Source organism: Prionailurus bengalensis, chromosome B1 (assembly GCF_016509475.1).
Source record: "Prionailurus bengalensis isolate Pbe53 chromosome B1, Fcat_Pben_1.1_paternal_pri, whole genome shotgun sequence".
Classification (NCBI taxonomy): Eukaryota; Metazoa; Chordata; class Mammalia; order Carnivora; family Felidae; genus Prionailurus; species Prionailurus bengalensis.
The window spans coordinates 130,504,053-130,522,061 of record NC_057344.1 but is presented as its reverse complement, the minus strand read 5'-3'; the positions used below and the strand labels follow the sequence as shown (position 1 = coordinate 130,522,061).

General features: G+C 34.1%; 1 protein-coding gene across 1 annotated transcript in view; it reads left to right on the top strand.

Moving 5' to 3' along the window:
• Window positions 1-18,009, top strand: part of CCSER1 (coiled-coil serine rich protein 1) — a 1,313,272-nt gene that overhangs the window by 853,361 nt on the left and 441,902 nt on the right. Inside the window, exon 10 of the mRNA XM_043572184.1 lies at window positions 3,563-3,607. Coding sequence (XP_043428119.1) covers window positions 3,563-3,607 — 45 coding nt within the window. The remainder of the gene's footprint in view (window positions 1-3,562; window positions 3,608-18,009) is intronic.

The window sequence follows — 18,009 nt, the reverse complement described above, 5'->3', positions numbered from 1 at the left end:
GATGATAGAATTAAAGAAGAGAAATTCAAAACACTATTAAAAATATATATATTTCAGGGTGCCTGAGTGGCTCAGTCAGTTAAGCCACCATCTCGATTTTGGCCCGGATCATGAGATCAAGCCCCGCTATGGGCCCAGTGTGGAGATTCTCCCTCTCCCTCTGCCCCTTTTCTGCTCATGTTTCTCTCTCTCTCTCTCTCTCTCTCTCTCTCTCTCTCTCTCTCTCTCAATAAATAAATAAATAAATAAATAAATAAATAAATAAAGGATTTAAAATATGAATATGATGACAGAAAAGTATATTCAAATTGAATTTCTAGAGATTAAAACCAAGATAGATGAAGTAAAAATTTCACTGAATGAGATAAATAGATTAGACAGAAGAAAATATCAGTGACCTTGAAGATGTAGTAATAGAAAATATACAAAATGAGGCCATCAGATTCTCAAGAGAAGGGAGAAACTTTTAAACAAAGTGTCAGGGCACCTGGGTGGCTCAGTCAGTTAAATGTCCAACTCCTGATTTCAGCTCAGGTCATGATCTCATGGTTTGTGAGTTTGAGCCCCACATCGGTCTCTGCACAGTGCAGAGCCTGCTTGGGATTCTCTTTCTCTCCTCTCTCTGCTTCTATCCCACTCATGTGCTCACTCTCTTTCTCCAAATAGATAAATAAATAAACTTAAAAAAATAAAAAAAGTCAAGTGTCAGCAGCTTGTAAGACAATAACAAGCCATTTAATATTTTGAGTACCAGAATTAGATGGCAGTGGAAGTGGGAAACAGAAAAATTGGTTGAAGAACTAGTGGCAAATTTTTCCTCACAATTTTAAGAAAGTCCTAGCTACCTCAAAAGGTGGTCATGAGTGCCAATTGAGAAAGTGTGCATAGAGAACATTTTTACTTGTGCTTAGTCAATATAAACATTCTCATTGTTTGTTGTTTATAAATATTTTCCAGATATTTTAGATTCTTCAAATAAAAGGCATGAAACAGAGGCATTTTGCTCAAGTTGGTCTCATATTTAGACATGTTATGTACATGATAATGATAATACAAATTAGAATAAGAGGAGGAAGAAGGAAAAGAAGAGAAAGAAGAAAAATATTTTGGGATATACCTTCCCTGGTCCTTTGTTAGTTATATGCTATAAACATATTCCTCATTCAACCTTCACACAAACCACATGGTATAGCTGCTCTGTTATTATTTTTTCAAGTAAAAAATGAGGTTCAGAGATATTATATAATTTGTCAGCACATAGAAAAAGGTGGCAAACCAGAGATTTAAACCTCTATCAGTCCAAATTCAAAAGCATATCATTATACCATTTCCCATATTCTAAAAGTATGAGCATGAATGCCTCCTTAGAATGTATTTTTAGCCTACACTGCCAGGTTTAAGAACCATGTTGATATTTTGTTTTGTATCTTTCCCTATATGAGTTTTAGGCCTTTCGAAATGTATTGTGTAAATGTAGGTAATTTTCTACACGCAGAATTCAGGCTGTCATTTATTTACAAGAATAACTGATTTGCCAGATTGATTCTAGGGCCTTTTCTAGAGTCCATAGTGTAATCATGTTTTTACGAATAAGTTAGTGTATTTAATATCCTGTTGTTTATCTGTCTAAACAATTCAAGAAATGAGTTTCATATGTGGAAAGATAAAATTTTAAAAACTTTTTATCAACTTTTTAAACATAAATGCTGTCACCAAATGAAAAAAATGTATGCCATGAATTTCCTTATAACTGAATATTTAATAAGTAAGTTATCACACTTCCAAAATGCCGTTTAACAAAACCTCAAAACAGTAGCAATCTTTCTTAAATTCCAAAATATAAGACTAGAAATGCAATATTTAAGTGTAGCACATATTTCTTGTAGGCGAATTTTCTTACCAAATGTGTTGGCAATAATGTAGAATATATAGTTGGGGTTATGTCCTATTCATTTTTCATCAGAAATTGAGCAAAATTTTGACTTAGTCAAAATTCTTAATGATAATTATAAAATTGTGAAAACTGTGAGTTCTAAAGCTCTGTCAAATAATTTAGAGGCATGTAAAAATATTTATAATAAAGATATTTATTGGAGTTTTTAATTTTTTTAATATTTTTTCAATTTCCCCCTGGTAGTGTTTCTAAAAGGAAAGAAAAAATGAAATGGAGATATAGACTAAATTATGAGAATATGTGAGTCCTCATTTGGTATTTTAAAAATTTACCCTCAATCTTCAGAAACTCTATCAAAGTAAACATTGACTTAAAAAATAAGTCCACACTCCTACTTTTTAAACAATTCACAATTTGGCCAGTATCTTAGCTTTATTTCCCCACCACTCCTTGGAGCCCACTTCACAATGTATACCAGTTAATTCACCCACTGATTTTAGACAGCTCAGAGAGGTACTTCTCGAATTATTACATGCATATGAATCACCTGGAAAGTGTGTTAAAATGTATATTCTTGCTCAGCATGCCCTGGGTGCAGTCTGAAAGTTTGCATTTTGTAAAATAATAACAGCCATTTTTTATTAAGGTATAATTGATATATACCATTATGTTAATTTCAAATCCACAATATGATGATTCAGTATTTGTGTATACTGCAGAATGATCACAGTAAGTCTAGTTGACATCCAACACCATATAGTTCCAATTTTTTTTTCCTGTGATGAGGAATTTTATGATTTGCTTTCTTAGCAACATTAAATATGCAGTACAGTATTATTAACTATAGTCACCATGCTGTACATTACATGCCCATGGATAGTCTGCATTTTTAAAAAAATGTTTTTAGCCTTTATTTATTTTTGAGAGAGAGACAGAGTGTGAGTGGGGGAGGAACAGAGAGAGAGGGAGACACAGAATCTGAAGCAGGCTCCAGGCTCTGAGCTGTCAGCACAGAGCCTGATGTGGGACTCAAACCCACGAACTGTGAGATCATGACCCCAGCCGATATTGGACACTTAACCGACTGAGCCACCCAGGTGCGCTGGATAGTCTGCATTTCTAATGAGCTCCCAGGTGAAATGATGTATCAGACAGCACACTTTAAGTAGCCTGGTTTTTAGAGGATTGCATGCTGTTCTCCTCTTAATCCTCACAGACTGTTAAATGTGACCTCCTTGGGCTGCTATGTGAATGCCCATTCCCAGACTGAATGAGCCTATGTCACCTTCTCCTCAGAGAAAATCCTGTATGTGCTCCTTCAATTTGGAACAGAACCTTTTACATTGTGGTTTCACCAAGGGAGAGGCAAGCGCTACTAAAACGAATGCTTTACATTTTGTTTTAACTTACGATCTTAGTCTTTAGCAAGAAATGCATTGGTACCACATTTGAGGACTTACTCAGATACCAATATTGGCATATGCATGAGATTTTCATCTATATTCAGATTGTCTTTGTTAAGTGAATTATTTTACTTCAGAATGTTTGCACTATCACCAATTATTATTCGTGACTTCGTTGCCAACAACGAATATATATATATATTTTTGTTATATATATATAACAATGAATATATATATATATATTTTTTTTCTCTCTCTCTTTCAGGGTTTGAACCTGAAAAGACTGGAGGCAGTACAAGGAGGGAGAGAGGTAAGAAAGTCTAGAGAGAGGGAGAGGGAAGAAGAAAAAGTGGTTGCAGTGTTGCAATGATGTGGTTGGTAATGGTGACTGATGATGATGATGGCGATGGGGGTGTGTTGAGAGGAATTTTGTGTACATATATCCCATTCACTCTGGTCATATTTTACACATTTTTCTAAATGTATCCTTTGTCCTTGTTCCTCTGAAGCCTAAGAGAGTACTGATTCTCTGATTAGCTAAGCATTGTTCCTGTTAAAATGGATTTTTATAGCAGCAAGACCCTCTAGATGGGGAAGAAAAGCCTTTTAAACAAACATTACAGTGCAATATTTAAAATCCCTCACTGAGAAATTAGCAAAATTCTAACAACGCAAACGTTGTATGACATCTGGGATTTTTTTACTCTCCTATCCAAGGCCACTGGCATACACTATCAGCCTGGCATGCATTATTAGATAGTGGAAAGTTGCTTTGGGAAGAACAACAACTTTAAAACTTTCTTTAATTATTGTTTACCCCAGATGTTTTATAAAGAGGGGCACTTTTAATAGTATCAAACATAATACCATATCCCACATGTTATATATATTATGATTTGCCTTAACCTTGCAGACTTAACCTTGATTAAATTTCTTTCCATGGTGAATATGTGAATGCTGTACTTTGTGATTTGGGTTGGTGGGGATGGAGGGAGGGTGGAATATTAACATTTAATATTTTCTTTTTGCCCAAAAGGTAAGTTTATTTTTTAATGATATTTATATAATATTCTTTGGGAAAAGTGAAGTTTTTTGTCTTACAAAAAGTAATAGTAAATATTACTCCCTCCACATCTGTGGCTTCTCTTTCTGTAAAAAGAGGTTTCTTCTGTATTAAGTTACAGAGTATTTTCCCTTCTTTCTTTGCTGTTTTAAATTCCAGTTATGTGTTCTTAGTATTTGGCATTTTAGATCCTAGTAAACTTGTTATTTAGGGACTCTTTCCTATTTATTTGCTATTTTCCATCCAGAATAATCTACTTCTTTTGAGAGGCACATAACTGGCTCACATTGGCAGGAGAGCTGGAGAAAGTGACATATAGATACATCTTTAGATATTTTTCATGTTGTAGGAAAGCAAAGTAATAAGTATATGGTCATTTGTAAGACAGACTGTGGGGGAAAAAAGTGTGTACCATGGGAGGAAGACCTCAGAGCCATATAGTTTCAGGAGGGTAACTGCTGTCATTCAGACATGACCAAAATGGATGCACTTAGAGAAAGAACTTCTCATCACCTCATAAGTGAAAGTTTACATCCAACCAGTGCTGCCACACTTTATCTCTGCTGATCCAATGCCTTTAAGGAAATCTGATTTGGAGTCACCCAGCTTCTCCCTGTTGCGTCCTAGTACAATAACAACTATGTGTCCAAAGAAGGAAACTTAAATCCATACACACAAATAATGGCATTGCTAAATGGTAGCAAAATTTTGCATTTCCTTATCAAGTTTGGTGATTTCCAATGTTATTTTTAAAAGCCTTATGACTGATTTTTATTGAAAAGAGTTACTATTAAATTTTATTGCTTTTTTTCATTTTCTCTGATTTTATTTTTATTAGAAATGCACTCATGGGTAAAAGAACATGTTGATAATGTGTTTAATTTTTTTTTTTTAAACTATGTTTTGATTTGCATGAAAGCCAAAATTGTAATGACCTACAATTTAGCACATACATCTGTATAGAGGGGACAACATGATTTGGGTCTTCCCCTTGAGGTTAGTGGAGTAGTTGTGAAGAAGGTAAGTTTATCAAATTGATGATAGCCCAGTATTCTCTCTGGCACCTGACGCCACCAATCCAGAATATAAACTAAATGCTGACTATTAAAATTCAAAACAACCACTTCGCTTTATCTCTGTGCAGCACTGGATTACTTGAGCAACTTCTAATTAACCTAACAGTCACCTTAGTCTTCCCCATGTTTATAGAGCCCGATATATTCTGTGGTAAGAAACTTTATTTAGAAGAGTTATCAGACAATTAGATGAAATATGCTGTGAAACTGTTCTGTGAAGTCTTAGTGGTAGGTGATCTATAAACAGAGTCCAATGGCTAGGTTAAAAGTCTCCTGATCTGTCTTGTTTATGCAATGTAATATGTCTTACTGATTCCTATTTACTGTGCTATTATATGTGCCTTACAAAGATGTGTAGTATGCTTCTGATTATGTTGAATTGAAATGTGTGGGTTTAGAAAATTCTTACTCAAAGCATTCTTTTAGAATTCTTTATCCTAATGCTGTTGTGATTGATGAAGATTTAATAGCAATGATTACTTCTTAAAATGAATTAATTCATCTTAGTTTAAATGACAGATACTCCCACTAGGTGTTGATGGATATAATACTAAGGGCCTGTTACCAAATATTTATAAGAAGGTTTAAAAAGCGTTGTTTAAAATGCTCTATTTACTTATTTGAGATAATGACAATGGTTAGAGCATGCATGGAAGATTGAAGCAGGCAGTAATATCCTATTTAGCTAAGTGGTAAATACTATTAAAAAGCTAATTACTAGATAGGAAGGCCAGATTTAAACACTACGTGCTGTATAAAAATATAAATTGCGAAGTGATTAAGATATAAATTACTTTTCCTGAGGGAATGGAGACAGGTAGCACCTAAATCACTTGTATTACTGTGAAATATTTGAAAATAGAGATCAACTGTATTTTTAAAAGTTACATTCATATTTTTGCACATTTATACATGCATAATGTGTGTAACCTGAGAGGGCTAATCATAATAGATATTTAAAAAGGGAGATTAGTTGAATGCTGTACAAAATGTGATTATTTCACTGCTATTTCTACCTGATTGTAAATGAACTTCCTGCCACCGGTAAGGTCTTGTAACTCATAGAAAAACCTCGGTAAAAAGTCACTGGCTGTGACACACAGATAAATCAATGTGTCTCTTTTCTCCAGGAATTTCTGTTCTACCATACAGTGCTTTTGCTGTTAAATGTAGATAAAATCAAGTTATTATCATCGTTTTTCTTAAAAGACTATATAACTTTGTTACTTCAAGTGATATTATGTATTCCAAGGTACAATTTTTGTTTGTTAACTTATTAAGGATTTGTCTATGTGCATATGTGTGTATACACACTAATTTTTAGTGGCAAATTGTCTCTACTTCCATCCTACCTCAAAAATGCTCAGTCATCCATATTCTGGATATCTTATATCACAAGTCTAAAGACACATAACATGTGACTTGATATCATGGATGAAGATAACTAATTATTATGGCTGTATATCTAAATCAGGGTTAAACATTTAATTTCAGACATTTTGCTGAGTGTGGTAAGCTAATATGAGAGACAATAGAACTTTTGGATTGTGACTGTGTTGTTCGAAGTTAACAGATTCCAGAACCATAGAGATGATGGAGATAAAACACAAGTATGTAATGATCAAGGATCACTTGATATATATAATTTGATATATATATATAATTTTCAGAGCTCAGATCTCCCAAAGTTATGACAGAATAAACAGAGATTGTTGCCATTCTTTATCTGGAATTCTGGAGACAAGATTAATATTGATGTACCTGAAGATTTTGAATAAATAGTTCTATAGTCTTATAAAACAGATTATGAACACGCTTCTCAAACATCTGAAAAAAAATAACACTTTAGATAATTTCTATCATTCCTTAGGAATATGACCAAAATACACTATAGACCTATGCATCCATTTTCTAGAAAAATTCCCTGTTGTGGTGTGAAAATATTTCAGTGGATTATATTTGGCCATGATATAAAAAATCCCAGCTAGGGGATTGCAAAAAGCAGACAGATTCTGATAGACACATTGTTAGGAAAAAGTAGATATTTCAAATTATTAAAATAGCTGATTTATGAAAGTGTCATTCTCAAAAAAATCATGAGCATGTCTTGCAAACTACCTGTTTTATAGTCCAAAATGTTTCACTTTGGCTATTGAACTATGATATTCCCAATTCTCTATCTTGTTTTGTTTTGTTTTGTGTTTGTTTTTGCCAAAAACCATAAATAGGGAATTACAGATGACGTGAGCTTCTAATACTTAAGGAAACATAATTAGAGAACTTGGAAAACGTAGATTGAAAATTAAATGTTTAGTTAAATGCTATTTACACAACCCTACTTTATATTTAAAGACATTAATCATTTAAAATAATAATTTAAGATTTTTCTATTTATATAAGATACACTTAAGCATATGATCTTTCTAAAAAATAATTATTTTATTTTAATAAACAGTGAATTTTATGCCTTTGCTAATATGGTTGGATAGACTGTATTGTTTATCCCTTGAAAAATTACAAATTTCTACTTGAAGCTGAAAGTCAATTTTAAATTTGAGGCTTAAAAGGGAGAAAATTCAAAGAATAAGATAAATGTTACTCCATAGTTCAAAATAATTTCTCTACCTGGAATATTAGCACAAGCATTGTATCAAGTGGAACAAAATAAAAGTCACCTTTGATTTTTCTTTCTATATATAACTTAATTAGAATTATTAAACAGATCACCTTAGGTCTAGGTTATTGCTTAGGTTAGGAAAACTCAGTATTACTTACTCCAGGTCCAGCAGGTCACTGGAGAGAATGTTTTTTAATGGAATAATAATAATAATAATAATAAAGGTAAATATGTTATCTCTAAGAATAGAACTAAACTTGAAGAGAGTGTATTGTTCTTGGAAATAAGAATAGCAAAAACTGTTGAAGTGCCATTGTTTTCTTAAAATCTAATATTTTATGTCATTTTGAAATTATAGAAGATAACTATACTTCTTTTGCGGCTCTCTGCATCAAATAACAGATCTTTACCAAGAAACAGATCTTGATTACCAGTTTTCTTTAATAAATTTTTCTGCAAAACTTTCTTCCATTTGCATGTTTTCTTTATTGTTCAATATGCAGAAGAGACTGAATGTTTCTACTTTTGTTCAACTTTGCCTATCCTATTCTTGGTTGCTGTAGAGTTTTGTACAATAAGAAATTCTTTGATACCCTCAGTGATACAGTGTTGGAAGGGAATTATATATTGGCTAATATTGTATTCTTTTTTGAGATATAAAAGCTGATGATAACTCTTCCTTTTATAGCTAGAACTATGCAGTGGTTCAGTTTGCTGATGAGATATAACTGGTTTACAGTTTGATTTTGAGATGAAGATACCTATAAGGACTAAGTAAAAAATAAAATATTCACTTTTTCCCCTTCTCAGAATTGACAGGCAATAAGGGAGGTGAGAGATCTTTGTGCTTATAAATTGATAAGAATTTAATTTAAAGAATTACACAAGACCCTAATAATTATTACTGTTTTAAAGGTGGTTGAGAAGACAAAATGAGTTAATACGTGCTAAGCTCTTTGAGCTGTTCCTTCCACATAAGAAGTACCCAATAAATGGCAACAATTACTATTAATTTTTCATATTCTCTGATCTTCATCTTTTCTTCTGTCAGACACAGAGTGTCTTGTTTTTGGAAGATTTTACTCTCTACATGAACTAGCCTACACCGTGAAAATCAAAGAGATTCAAGGCCTAACATGACACTTAAAGGATTTTATATTCTGAATTGGTTCTGAGATGGCAAATTTCAAATAGAACAACAAAATGTACTTGGAATCCATCATTGAACCTCAGAAATTCTTTTTTTTTTTTGAATATGAGAAATTCTTAATTTCCTTTTTATATCATAGATAACAGAAAAAGTATTTAACTTTTCCACTTAGCATTGTTTGCAGGGAGCAATGGATAAGGTCCATAAGTTTTCTAAGCTATTTTTCACATCCTCCCGATTTTCTGGGTGATCTTTAAATTGGAAGATTTCTTCCATGCTTATAGACCACTGACATTCCAAGAGACTGTCCAAAAGAAACTCGTTGATTAAGCATAACTAAGCTTATTAGATCCACTTCAGTAAGAAAGAACACATTCTTAGTAGTATCTCAGATGAGGAAAAAAATCCAAAAGAGGTGCACACCATTTAATTTTTATCCTCCTCCTTTTGGAAATATTCCATTATCTACATTAGATATTCCTTGACTATGCACATAGTGACAACACAATATTTCCCAAGGGAAGCAGTAAAAAAAAAAGTGGGAGGAGAGGAGAACAGTGAAAGGAAGCCAGCCTCAGCAGACATGACATCCCTGTGGAAGGATGAAGGAGGACTTACATATAGGCAACCTACTGCTTATAAACACAGAGACCCACACTAAATAATATTTACAACATGTTTGAACAATAATTTGAAGCACAGAGAATTCTGTCAAGCAGAAATCCAATAATTATGTTCTTGTCAAAGTTTCCCAAAATTGACTCTGTAATTTCAGATTGTACTGGAGACACATGCAGACTGTACTAGAGACACATGCACATGAGTTTAAATATAAAGTAATGGGGAATTTGACCTAGAGGGCCAAATAGATTAAGAAGATCACATGAATATTTTACCGGGGCAACTTCCCATCTTAAGAACCTGGCCTAAGCCCTGGTAGGGAACCTGATAAACTCTCTTAACTCTAAGCAAAATGAAACTAAGTGGAACCAACAAAATTAAACTGAGGAAAGTCCTTATAAAATTTGGAAAGGGTACCCAAGAGGTAAAGTTTATCTAGAGGAAATTGGTATGTCAAAACCTTCTAAACTCATGAGTGCTTGTAGTTGGACCTCCTCTTATTTTTTTTTTTAAGTTTTTTTTTTCAACGTTTATTTATTTTGGGGACTGAGAGAGACAGAGCATGAACGGGGGAGGGGCAGAGAGAGAGAGGGAGACACAGAATCGGAAACAGGCTCCAGGCTCTGAGCCATCAGCCCAGAGCCTGACGCGGGGCTCGAACTCACGGACCACGAGATCGTGACCTGGCTGAAGTCGGACGCTCAACCGACTGCGCCACCCAGGCGCCCCATGGACCTCCTCTTATTGACTCAGAATGGAAACTCACGAAAAGAGACCACAGGTTGTGCCTGCTGTAAGTAGAAGGGCAGGTATTTTCATATAGGGCAAGAGCTTTCAATTTTAGTTAGATAACCACATGATTACTAAAAAATATTCTCATTTCTAGGAGGCAGAAACTCTGTGTTTGGGAGATTGGCAAAAAGAACTTAAAGATTAGACCAGTGCAGGGGTAACCTCACTGTTGCTCTCAGAGAGCCCTCTGAAAGAGAGACTTCAATGGCCTCAGAGGATCATGTTTCAAGTACAGGAGCGTAAGTCAGGTTGCACAGGGATTTCAATGAGACCTCTTGTGTATCTCTGTAATTTTTGACTGTTGACCTAACAAAACACCACAAGGAAATAAACCTTTTGATCAAGCAAAACTAACTTTATTAGATCTGCTGAAATTAAAAAGAACACTGCATTGAAGAAGTTTTAGTAGGTCTATAAATAGGAAAGTTAGGAGGATACAGAGAATGGGAAATGTGGAGGATAGTGAGACAGTGGTAAAGTCCATGCAGGATGATTGAAAGGCAAGTCTTGTGGGGTGCCTGGGTGGCTCAGTCAGTTAAACAACTGACTTTAGCTCAGGTCACGGTCTCACGGTTTGTGGGTTCGAGCCCTGCATCGGGCTCTTGTGCTGACAGCTCAGAGCCTGGAGCCTGCTTCAGATTCTGTGTCTCCCTCTCTCTCTGCCCCTCCCACACTTGTGCTCTTTCTCTCTCTCTCTCTCTCTCTCTCTCTCTCTCTCTCTCTCTCTCTCAAAAATAAATAAAATGTAAAAAAAAAAATATTTAACAGCAAGTCTTGTAAAGCAGGTAATAGAGACTAGGCAGGATTTATGACATGATAGCTTTGTCTTGATGTGCACAAAATAAATGAAGATTTCGACTTCAGGGTTCTTAAATGCATCATATTTTCTTTGCTTATCAGTCTGTTTTCAAAATATTTGGAAATTTGTAAGGATTTTTAATTTAAAGTGGATTTTACAAAGAGATAAAGACTAAGAAGTATTACAGTAGAAGGATTTTGACTTTCAAATCAATATACATTTACATATATTTTTATAAGGAAGATATATTGTTTTTAGAATCAGTTAACTCTGGGAATGCCTTCAGTTAAAAAGATAAAAACAAATTATGGTTTTATTTCACTGTCTTATATGTTTCTTTGAAAGTACATTCTTAAAATCAGAGATTTCTTTTTGCATTGTTGCTGCTTTTTGTGAATATACAGTTATTTCTTGACCTTTATCTGTGTCAATTGATACAAAAGAAAATTTCTACTCCAGATGGTCTAATTAAGTCAGCCGGCTTTTATCAGAGATGTATTTATTCATATATAAATTAGGAGATCTCTTATGATTCCTTTCTTAATTACAAATAGAAGCCAATTGCCAACTCAAAAGTATACAGAAGAAAATGAACATTTAAAAAATATGCTTAATCATAACTTAGTAAGAGAATATCTTTTCTGTTTGGTTTTAGATTTTCATGTAGAACAAATAATCCCCATAGAAATGTTCAATTGTATTAAAATTCTGTAAGCCTACAGGAACATGTTGCTTCTCCTTCCTAAAGAACTTCACTGCCTTCCTTTCCTCTACTTGGAAATATATCCCCAAATCTCTTACTATCTTTTGGTCATTCCTTCAGTTGAGGACAGTTATTTGACATTATGTCTAATTTCTATTTATATCCTGTGCTGAAATCTGTCCCTTTAAGACAGTTCTCTGGACATGGATACTCAGCTTACTGGAATGGAGCAATCCTGTTCAGTTCCGTTGTTGTCCTTTAATTATATCACAGGACTTTCCTCAGTCCCTAATCAGTGATCATCACATTGTTACCTAGAATGTGATCTAAAACCTTTAAGTACAGTTACCTTATAATAAAATAATATATTTAGGATTCTTTAGCTTCTAAGAAACATTGTATTATTGAAATATTATATAAACAATTGTTTTAATTAGATTGAAATATAAAGATTAGAGAACTTCAGACTCATGAAAATAACAGTTGTGGTCAGAATAATAGCTTGAAATTCAATTGTGATGATGTACTATATCAGAGGCCACCATAGCGAAGTAGCACAGACCGGGTTGCTTTAACAATAGAAAATTTCTCACCTATCTAGAGTCAGAAGTCCAAGATCAGGGTGTTGACAGGTTTGGCTTCTTCTGAGACTTCTCTCCTTGGCTTGCAAAGGGCATGGTCTTTTCTTATATGGTTTGTCCTCTGGGCATTCACATCCCCCACTGTTTTTTGTGTGTTCAAATTTCCTCTTATAAAGACACTAATCATATTGGTTTGGGTCAACCCTAATGACTTCATTTTACCTTAATTACCTCTTTAATGGCCCTATCTTCACATTCTAGGGTACGTGGAGCTAAGGTTTCATCATATGAATTTTGGGGAGACACAATTCAGCTGATAACACACACTAAAAGTAATAGAATGGCACCAATCCATTTCCCTCAAAAGAGAAGTTTCCTTTCTGCCTTTCACTTATTTACTCAGGAGCATCTTTTCTCTTCAGTAACCTTGAAATTTGATTATATTCAAACTCCATCCATCAACAGTAAAAAATAAAATAAAATAAAATAAAATAAAATAAAATAAAATAATACATGTGAACAATTCCTTATCTGCAATTCTAACATTAATCCCAAATGCTTTGAAAACAGGTACTTCCCAAAGGGAAGCTCAACCTCATTCGGTGACCCAAACTGACCTGAACTAATATGAACCTATTTACAGTACTTTTTTTTCCAACTTAGTTTGGACATTTATATGTTTGGCTACAAAAACATCTGTACATTTGTACAGGCTGCTGCTACAAACTCTACTTAAGATATTAAAAACCTATGGTATATGCTCTGTATTACGATTTTAAAATTGGGGCAATTCTGAATTACCAGATACATATGACCCTAAGAATTTTGAATAAGGAACTGTAGTTCTGTTGTAGTATACATTTTACTCTAAACCACTAGAAATATAGAGTCCTGTGTCTTCACGATAAAAAGCATTTGAATTAACTCAGTAAGTGCTTGTCCTGTGTTTACTAAGTACTTACCATCGTTGTAAGCACTTTATACATATTCACTCATTTAATCCTCACAACAAACTTTTGAAATAACCACACTATTATTCTCATTTCAAAGAACATAAATTTTAAATAACTTGCCAGAGTCTTATAATTATTAAGTGGTGAGACTGGGGTTCAAACCTAGAAAATACAACTTCAGAGTAAAACTTCAACATAGCACCATGACTCAGGACGAGTAAAATGAAAGATTTACCACAACTGGATATTTTGACTCCTGGGATTCGTCAGGAAAATTATCTAATTTTTACTCTGTAAACATTCATGTTTTCTCTCTCTCATTTCCTCTTTCCCCCTCTATCTTCTTGCCCATCTATTGATTGCATATCGAAATCATCTCATCCAAGACTGTGACCACAGCTACAATTTTGTCCTGGTTAGGGATTGATTAACCACAAAGAATAGAAATTTACTTAAAATTTATGTTAATTTAATAGTGGCAGGTGCATCTTTGCAGATAATATTCTGGATTGTTTGGAAAATGAACAATCAGTTCTTTTTCTCTATTTCTTTATTCTCTAATTCTGTCATTTTTCTGTCTTTGTAAACTAGGTAGCTTCTTCACTCTTTTAACATGTACTTTGTACCCCCCCCTCCCACCATTGACTACCTTCAAATGATGGTCTCAGCTATCTACTTTACAGCTGGACAATCACTTCTAATTTAGACAATGTGGTGTGATTTCCCCCAACTCATTCATATGCTTCAGTCAAATAAATGCACTTAGCAACAGGAACTAGGATAAGAAAAAATGGTATTTTTTTCTTTCTCTTTATTTCGTTTTTTCTTTTATGATGTTCAAATGATAAAACACCATTTCACTCGTCCTGTTAGTTTATCACTGATGATAAACTCATGATCTGGATGTTCTCTTTAAGACCGTTCTGATAAGGGAAGATACACTGTAAGTGGCTCTTTTGGAATGGAGGGTGAGGCACTGTTTTCTCTTTCTTTTATTATTTTCACATTAATAAGAGTTGGGTTAGGAAAATACAAATGTATCTGAAACAGGCAGCCTGTGTCACTTTCTGCTTGACTGGGGTTGTCCTCTTAATTACGTCCAGATAATCATTGCAAAATTAACTTTTCAATTGTCCCTCTCTCTGACTCTATTATATCTGGAGTGGGGTGCATTTGTGGGGGGGATATTATCTTTCACTGGTTAAAAACAATATGTCCTATAAAGGGAGATATATAGTTGAAATGTAAGTACATTGAAGCAGTTTTCTATCCAGATGCTATCAATCCAATGTATATCTGATCCATTGTATTTCTTAAACCAAATTATTGCTGATACGTGAATGTTGAACATTAGGATGACCTATACTTGTCTTTTGTAAGAGAGAATTCACAGTACACTTGCTCGTTCATTTCTGCATGGCATCATAGACATTTACAAATAGGACCTAGAGGAATATCCTCTAAAACAGTTGCGAGAAAATAAAGGCTTATGGGAATTTGTATTCTTATTTGTAAGTACTCAAAAATGTTAGATTCAAAATGAGTAAATTAATAATATTTAGAACTTTTAATTTTTTTTTTCAACGTTTTATTTATTTTTGGGACAGAGAGAGACAGAGCATGAACGGGGGAGGGGCAGAGAGAGAGGGACACACAGAATCGGAAACAGGCTCCAGGCTCTGAGCCATCAGCCCAGAGCCTGACGCGGGGCTCGAACTCACGGAGCGCGAGATCGTGACCTGGCTGAAGTCGGACGCTTAACCGACTGCGCCACCCAGGCGCCCCTAGAACTTTTAAACCAAATCATGAGTAATGTCCTATGCTTGCCCATGTAAAAATTACTTGAAATTAGATTTATTTAATATTATAGCAGTCTTAATTTTAGAAATTAGACACATTTGTTGAAGCACATGTAATCAGTTTTAACATTCTGTGCATACTGTGTATAACCATTTGGCTACCTTTTACCAAAAATGGAAAAATGGTTTATTTTGTCTTTCTTGCTTCCAATTGCAACCTATTAAAGATGTTGTTGCTTTCTCCTCTAGCAAGTTATATTTAATAATGTATTTGCTCTAGTTTACTTTCTGGAAGTAAAGGTCACAAAGAATACTGAGAATAAGTAGTACCTAGTACAAAAATGCCAAAAGTGGACAGAGTTCGAAAGTTTCAGGGAGAGCAAACAGTCTTCCAATTTGCCTTGCAAAAGATATTACTAATCTTAGCAAACAACTTTTGATGAAATAAAGTGAGTGATAGCCATGTGGAAAATAGTTCAAGACTTGGCAACAAGAAAATGAATGTGAAAACCATATGGAAGAATCTGGAAAGTGAAGAGAATTGACAAGAACAAAGAGGTGCTACCTGGAGAACATAGCAACTTCAACATTCATTTCTGAAGAATAGAGTACTTTATAGATGCTTTTGTGTAGAACATAGACAAAGCGAGGTCAAAGAAAACTGCAAATGATTTAGGTGTTAATGGAGCTTCAATAGGATCATAATACAATTTGTATGAATTTTATATATGTTTTGTAGACAAAAGACATCTGTGGCACACAAATTCATTAAATTTTCCCTAATCAAAAAATGACTGTGTAATAAGAGGCAGCATAGGATAGTAGGCTTTTTAGAATTTATTTATTATTTTGAGAGAGAGAGAGAGAGAGAGAGAGAGAGAGAGAGAGAGAGAGAAAGCAGGAGAGGGACAGAGAGAGAGGGAGACAGAGAATCACAAGCAGGGGCTTAATGTGAAGCTTGAACTCATGGACCAAGAGATGATGACCAGAGCTGAAATCAAGAGTTGGGCTTTTAACTGAGCTACCCAGGTGCCCTAGTAGGCTTTTTAGAGAACACATATGTTACAGCTTCCAATTCCAGTTATGTCCTTTGCTGAGCAATATGATGTTGAGCAAGTTGCATAACCTTTCTGTACCTCAGTTTCTTCATTTTAAAATTAAAATTTGTGGTTGTACCTTACCCCATGGAATTGTTATAAATAGATTGAGATTGATATTGCATATGAAAAATAATGGTCTCAAGGTCTCAATGTCTATAAAAATATTCAATATGGAAGTTTGTAATACTGTTATTATTTGTTATTATTACTGTTACTTTGAATTAATAAAGATAGTAGACATTCCACTCTCTGAGAATAAAGCCTCTTAACTCAGCACCACATCTCAGGTGGAATGTTTTTCAAGGAAGAACTTTTCAGGGATTCCTACTTGCAAAAATTATACTCGATACATAATTCTATACCTGGTTATCTTATGTTTATCTTACTACATCCTGAGTCTTTATTTGTCTCCCCACCAGGCTTTCAGGTAGACAGAGTTCCTCTCAAACAGGTTATTATTCACCTTGCACTCACAAAACCTTGTATCATTCCTGGGATATAGTAAAGCAGCAAATAAATATTTGTTGAGCTGAATATTGTTCCTTTTTGGAATCACTGAGAGTTGGGTTTAAAATATCTATGCCAGTTCCTTTTTATATTGATCACTCATTTATTCCTTTCCCCTTTCATGTATTTGATTTATATATTTTGGTTTCATTAATAAATATTAAAGTAAACTTAGTAAGTATATTTAATTTTATTTATTCCATTATTTCCTACCTAAATAAATAAATGCTGTTAGTGGTTGATCATAATTTAAGTGAATCTGAGGTATAAAAATATGAAATTGTGAGAAAAATAAATATTTATGTAGCCTCAATTGTGGGAAAAATTTTAATATAATTTATATTTTTTTAACTTGTTAAGTTTCATAATTTCAAAGCTGTTGATTCAAGTGAGGTTTAACGTATATTTATGCTCAGAGAGCCTGGGTGGCTCTGTCAGTTAAGCGTCTGAGTTTGGCTCAGGTCATGATCTCACGGTTCATGGGTTTGAGCCCTGTGTCCAACTCTGTGCTGGCAGCTCAGAGCCTGGAAGCTGCTTCAGATTCCATGTCTCCCTGTCTCTCTGCCCCTCTCCCATTGGTGCTCTGTCTCTCTCTCAAAAATAAATAAAAATGTAAAAAATTAAAGTATGTTTATGCTCTTGTATAATTCAGGTGGTTAAATTATCCATTATCCTTTATCAGGATTCCATTATGCAAGGTCTTCAGGCACTCATGATATTCATCTAATATGACCACCCTCTAAACTGCAATTCCCTTCTGTACAAATAAGGCTGATTCAGGTGCAGAGAAGATTAACTGATTGTCAAAAGTTGAACAACACATGTTAATTCAGTGCGTAGATTTTGAAATGATGTAGTTAAGTGGTATTTAAACTAATCTGTAATAATTAAGAAAGGATGCTCTTTAAAATACCACATGAAGCGATATATGAATATGAAGACCAAGAGACT